Raw genomic sequence first — 6967 nt, forward strand, 5'->3', positions numbered from 1 at the left:
GTGACGGTAATTGGGACAGATCTCGGGCCAGAAGTGACTACTAACACAAAATCTATCGCTCTGGCCCCAGGGGGAGATCACCTTTCACCGTTTCAAGTTGCAAGCAGATTTTGCGGACGTGTTCTCACCCCTTCCTGGTCGAACAAATCTCATTCAGCACCATATTGAGACCAAGCCGGCATGGTAGTTCGTAGACGGCCATATCGTCTTCCCGAACACAAAAAAAAAGAAAAGTGGTTCAGGACGAGTTAGAAGCAATGCTTGATATGGGCATAATAGAAAAGGAGCTTGCTAGCCCGCTGACTGATCTCACTAAAAAGGAAGCGCCAGACCCGGTCCAGTGAACAGAGCAGTGTCAGCAGGCCCTCACTCAAATAAAGGCTGCTCTGTGTGGTGGGCCACTCTTGCATTCTCCTGATTTTTCTCTCCCCTTTTTGTTACAGACTGACGCGTCGGACAAGGGGCTGGGAACAGTACTGTCCCAGGAGGGGAGGATCGGCCGGTGCTGTACATTAGTCGAAAGCTCTTGAAGAGAGAGACTAAGTGCAGCACCATTGAAAAGGAGTGTCTAGCTATCAGGTGGGCCGTCCTCACCCTACGATATTACCTCCTGGGATGGGAATTCACCCTCTGTTCGGACCACGCTCTCCTGTAGTGGCTGTGTTGAGAGAGTGTGTTAATAGAAGTCACCCGAGTCTCCATCAAGCCGACCCTGCCTTCTTCCTTCCTTACTCATATCGAACTTTGTTACACACACTAATGATGATTTGCATAATAATGGTGACTTGTGATCTGTATCTAGTAGGCACGCCCTTGCATTGTGGCACCACAAAACATTCTTGATCTCAGCCACATCTCACAGGGGAACAGATCAGATCACAATAAATAAACAAGAGTAAAGTGGATACAAATTTCAGTGAGTGCTGCACTTGTTCTGAAATTACAAAGAAAATCTATTACTGGTAGTTTTGTTTTTTAAATTTGTCATTAAACATCTTGGACATTAATTTGACTATTGCAGACATGGCAAGAAGAATTTGCAAATATTGAGTTTTCCATCTTTGTTTTATAGGAATGACGATTCTGATGATCCTTATGGTTGGGCTGGTACTCATCTCTGTGGGACCTTGTATGACCTATCGACTCACAGGTAATGACTCGTAGACAATGTTTAAGTGTTAATTTTGGCACTTTAATTGACTAGTACATTCAAAAACATACAGTAAATGCAAAAATAATGTCATACATTATAAAATATCTGGTGTTACTAAGGCTCGCAGTGTGAAAGACTTGCCTTATTGGTTAAAGATCTGGACTAGTACTTTAAAAACATACCACCGGTTTTACAGACAAGGCTTAAGCCTAGTCCCGGACTGTTGCCTCTGGCTTGGCTTGCTCAGTTGGGGACACTACATTTTTCAAAATTTTTCAACTAAATATCCAAATAAATCTAATTATTAAACTAAATTAACCATATAAACTAAATTACTGATCTAAAGCCAACACTGTCACTGTATGATAATTGAAATGAACTGATGACATCACTGTTTTCTCCGGAATGGCTATACGGCTGAATAAAATTCTGTTGCATTATTTTCTTGTTTAACACTGTAAAGCTGCTTTGAAACAATCTGCATTGTTAAAAGCGCTATATAAATAAAGTTGACTTGACTTGACTTGACTAAATTACATGTTTGAGCTATTTTAACTGAAAGCAACTTTCACTGGCATAATTAAAAATATGTCAGTGCCATTGTTGTTTCAAGATGCACACCAGTAATGTTTTTTTTTTTAAATAAAAAAGGACATTTACAATCATGAGATGATGATGTGTCATCTAAGTCAGTTTAGGTAAAAATTACAACATCAGACAAAGATTTTTGGCAAACAAATGGTATTGGCATATTTTTTCTGAGACATGCTGCTGCAGAATCTATAGAGCCACAGCAAAATCATATTCTGAGGCCTGAATGTGATTTAAGACAAAAAAAATAACTAAACAAAATGACTCAAAAACATACAGGGAAGCCAGTGGGTCTGTCCCAACACCCACACTTGCATGACAGGAAGTGCGCGCGCAAGACTCCAAAAATGTTGACGCTAAATTAATAAGATATTATATATAATTTGGTAGTTAAATGTAAAATATTGAAAATCATGTGTAAACGTATAAATAAAGCTCTGTAAAAAAACGTTACTTGCAATTTCACAACAATATGTTGTAAGTGAGTCCCATTGGGTAATCAAAACTGGTCATGTGCAATGACCACAAGTACAAGTATTGAGACAGGCCCAGTGTAGTCCGATTTACGAACAAAGGAAGTGACTCAAATATACAGGGCAACCAGTGTAGCCAATTTACAAACAATGACTTTTATGATATCACTTACGAGCCTGTCCTTTTTAGTGATCAAAAACATACTGATGACTCTTATGAGGCAGTTCTTAGAGAGAACTGCACTTTCTTGCATGTGTAAGTAAAGATGACATTAAAACTAAAATCTACCTAAATTATTCATTATCAAATTAGGAAATATTTGATACCCTGCCCTAATTTTCCTGAGTCTATTGTTGTAACTCATACTTTACATACTTTTACTGCCACTGAATATATAGAGTACCCTGCCCTAATTTTCCTGAGTCTATTGTTGTAACTCATACTTTACATACTTTTACTGCCACTGGCATGAAAAAGTATGTGAACCGCTTGCAGAATCTGTGAAAATGGGAATCATTTTAACTAAATAAGAGGGATCATACAAAATGCATGTTATTTTTTATTTAGTACTGTCCTGAATAAGATATTTTACATAAAAAATGTTTACATATAGTCCACAAGACAAAATAATAGCTGAATTTATTAAAATAAGTTTTTCTGAACCATTGATTCTCAGTGCTGTGTGTCGTTCCCTGGATGATAGCAGCCATATCACCCTGCAGCCCAAGACTGGTTTCCCACTGAAGCTAAGCAGGGCTGAGCCTGGTCAGTACCTGGATGGGAGACCAACTGGGAAAACCAGGTAGCTGCTGGAAGAGGTGTTAGTGAGGCCAGCAGGGGGTGCTCACCCTGTGGTCTGTGTGGGTCCTAACACCCCAGTATAGTGATTGGGACACTATACTGTAACATGCACCGTCCTTCGGATGAGACGTTAAACCGAGGTCCTGACTTTCTGTGGTCATTAAAAATCCCAGGATGTCCTTCGATAAAAGAGAAGGGGTGTAACCCCGGCATCCTGGCCAAATTTGCCCATTGGCCTCTGTCCATCATGGCCTCCTAATCATCCCCATATACAGATTGGCTTCATCACTCTGTCTCCTCTCCACCAATCAGCTGGTGTGTGGTGGGCGTTCTGACGCAATATGGCTGCCGTCGCATCATCCAGGTGGATGCTGCACATTGGTGGTGGTTGAGGAGATTCCCCCTTCTATATGTAAAGCGCTTTGAGTGCCTAGAAAAGCGCTATATAAATGTAACAAATTATTATTATTATTATGATCCACGGCTGTTTTTTTGTTTTGTGATGGTTGTTCATGAGTCCCTTGTTTGTCCTGAGCAGTTAAACTGCCCAATGTTCTTCAGAAAAATCCTCCAAGTCCTGCACATTCTTCAGTTTTCCAGCCTCTTTTTCATATTTGAACCCTCTCTAGCAATGACTGTATGATTTCAAGATCCATCTTTTCACACTGAGGACAATTGAGGGACTCAAACACAACTACTAAAAAAGGTTCAAACATTAACTGATGCTCCAGAAGGAAACACAATGTATTAAGAGCCGGGGGGTGAAAACCTATTGAATTTGAAAATCAAGGTAAATTGTACTTAATTTGTCTTCCGGGAAACATGCAAGTATAATCTGTTGCTTCTGAAGGGCAGTACTAAATGAAAAAATATATATATTTAAACAAAATAAGAAAAATTTGGACATCTTCATCCTGTTCAAAAGTTTTCACCCCCCGGCCAATCAACTGAATTTACCACAAGTGGACTCCAATCAAGTAGTAGAAACCTCTCAAGGATGATCAGTGGAAACAGGATATGCATCTGAGCTCAATTTTGTGTATTGTGGCAAAGGCTGTGAATACTTATGTATGTGTGATTTAAAAAAAATAAATAATAATAAATCTGTAAAGATTTCAAACAAACTTCTTTCATATTGTCATTATGGGGTATTTTTTGTAGATAATTAATGATTAATTTAATTCATTTTGGAATAAGGCTGTAACATAACAAAAAGTGAAGCACTGTGAATACTTTCCGGATGCACCGTACATAGTTTGTTGTAGTTATGTAATCAATTCACTGTTGTGTCATCATTTACAGGAAATGTTGCTTTGAAAAGTGTGACCCACCAGTCCATTGACTTGTTGAACAGTAACACTGCTTCCAATGCTGTTGATGGAAACCGTGCAACAAATTTAGCAAATAATTCCTGCACTTATATAACTGCAAAAAGAAACCCCTGGTGGAGAGTTACCCTGCAACAGCCTTATAAAATTGTCATGGTTGCCATCACCAACCGGGCTGATTGTTGTGCTGATAGGATTGATGGAGCTGAGATTCGTATTGGGAACAGCCTTGACAATGACGGCAACCACAATCAGATGTGAGAGACTTGTTAAGTTGTTGCTCAAATCATACAAAAAATGTATCCAGAATGTGAGCTCATCAAGCATTTTTGAATTTTTTTTTAGGGCTGCAAAAGTGTATTCCATGCAAGCTGGGAAAACACAGAAATTCAAGTTCAGCCCCTTAGATGGACAGTATGTTAATGTGCTTTTACCAGGAGTGAACCGCATTCTGACAGTTTGTGAGGTAGAGGTGTACGCAGTCTCTGAAGGTAAAACAGTCACATGTGATGTTTGAGTGTGTTGTTCGAGTGTTTTACAGCACTGTCTAACTGTTCATACTTCATTATTTCTCAGACATGGTATCAATGATGCAGTCCGAGAAGATAAACGTGGCACCAAATGGAAGAGCCACCCAATCCAGTGTGTATCAAGGTTCTACAGCATGCCTGAGTCTTGCACAAAATGCCATTGATGGGAACCGGCAATATGACCTATTTAAAGGCTCTTGCACTCAAACGAATACTGAAAGTGATCCCTGGTGGAGACTGGATCTGATAAAGAGTTATACAATTGCCTCAGTGGCTCTTACCAATCGTGGTGACTGCTGTGCTGAGGAACTGAATGGAGCAGTCATTCACGTTGGAAATTCACGAGAATCTGAGGGCCGTGCAAACCCAGTGTAAGGAGTGCTGTTATGACATGCATTTATAAGAGACCTTTTAAAGGTTCAGAGTGTAGTATTTATGAGGATCTATTGACAGAAATGCAATGTAATATACATAACTATGTTTTCAGTGGAGTATAAAGACCTTACATAATGTAACGTTATGTTTTTATTACCTTAGAATGAGCCATTTCTATCTCTATACACCACGGGTCCCCTTACAGTGAAATCAGCATTTTGCGCTGTCATGTTTCTACAGTAGAACTAAAAGGACAAGCTTCTCTACAGAGTGCTAGTCACTTTTTGCTCTCTCTCTGACCACAATATTTTTGTCCTGTGTCGGCCACCATAGCTTCTCTATGTGCTCCGAGGGAGGGGGGGTGGGGGGGGTGTGCCTTTGTATTAATTATTATTATTATTATTAAGCAATATTACATGAGCAGGTGTGCTGTGTGTTCAGACCAACAGCATGTGATATAACTGCTAAATGTATTACAAATTAATGTTGTGTAGCTTTTTATTTTACACAATATTACCTGTTTTAATCTATTAAATGGTTCCAAATTAAGTTGAATCACCTTTACAAGCAGCACACAGTATAGGCCCATTGACACAGAGGATGATAACGTTTAAAAATCATTCTAAATTTAATAGAATAGTGGAGTCCACACCACAACTAAAACGATAATGCAGAACGATATCACTGGAATCACTTTCAGAATGTTTTTTTTTTCTTTCTTACATCTGACGAATGATCAAAACATTCAAAAGCTTAAGCAATATACATTTTGTCATGTTTTAATATGTAGTTTAAATAAGTGTGGTAGATTAGAATTGTTTTTTTTTTAGGAAATTAGGTTGTCTTTCAGAGAGTCAGTGAACAGGCTGCTCTGCAAGTCAAATTCATGGACAGAAACTGTTGCATAATATACATGAACGATATGATACTTCCATTGTATCATTCCATTCCTTAACTTTCTCCCTTAAATTTCACTCCTATTTAGGTGTGTTAAAGTGTCCTTTATCGCTGCTGGAGGAACAAGGATGTTCCAGTGTGACGGTGCTCTTCAAGGCCGTTATGTGACTGTGGCTCTTTCTGGGGAAAACAGGACTCTGAGCTTGTGTGAAGTGGAGGTATTCGGGGTTCCAACAGAATAATGCAGGCTTTTTTTTTATTTCTTTTTTTTAAGCAGGAAGTACATAGCGATGCCTATATGGACACCCAATTATGTAATATTAATTTACTATATTAACATTGTGAATTTTTTTTTTTTGATAATTCCTGTCTACACTCCTGTTTATCTAACCCTGTTACAAATATTTGCATGAGAAACAAAATCATTGTCTTCAATGCTCAGTAACTTTCTGAGAATTCAGAAGACATATAAACTAATATGTATGTTCAATGCAATTTTTATCAGCTTGTTTTAATAAAAAATTGTGCATTTATACTGGCCACTTGATGTCACTATTGCTTTACCTTCACTTGAAGGAAATATTAAGTAACTTCCTGAAAGCTGAAAATGTGCAATTACAATACATACTCTGCAAAGACTGCTGCTTGATTTTTCCATTCTGAACTAATAGTTAAACCCAGCTTTGCTGATCCCAAACTAAAGCTAACACGATAGACATCACTCAATCAAAAGTGAATATTTCTTGTAAGATCAATATTGATCCAATAACAGTGCAAGATATGTGTTCAAAACCGTGATGACGTCTGTGATCATTCAT

At 38.5% G+C, this 6967-nt stretch overlaps 1 protein-coding gene across 1 annotated transcript; it reads left to right on the forward strand.

Annotated features, from left to right (window-relative positions):
• Nucleotides 1-443: 443 nt before the first annotated feature.
• LOC307133840 (uncharacterized protein) lies at nt 444-6682 on the forward strand. Its single transcript, XM_079829142.1, has 6 exons — nt 444-916; nt 1073-1150; nt 4322-4604; nt 4693-4838; nt 4924-5248; nt 6238-6682. The coding sequence occupies exons 2-6, from the start codon at nt 1075-1077 to the stop codon at nt 6389-6391; spliced, it is 984 nt and encodes a 327-aa protein (XP_079685268.1). The 5' UTR covers nt 444-916; nt 1073-1074; the 3' UTR covers nt 6392-6682.
• Nucleotides 6683-6967: the final 285 nt, after the last annotated feature.

This window comes from Gobio gobio (assembly GCF_949357685.1).
Source record: "Gobio gobio genome assembly, chromosome: 11".
Taxonomy (NCBI): domain Eukaryota; kingdom Metazoa; phylum Chordata; class Actinopteri; order Cypriniformes; family Gobionidae; genus Gobio; species Gobio gobio.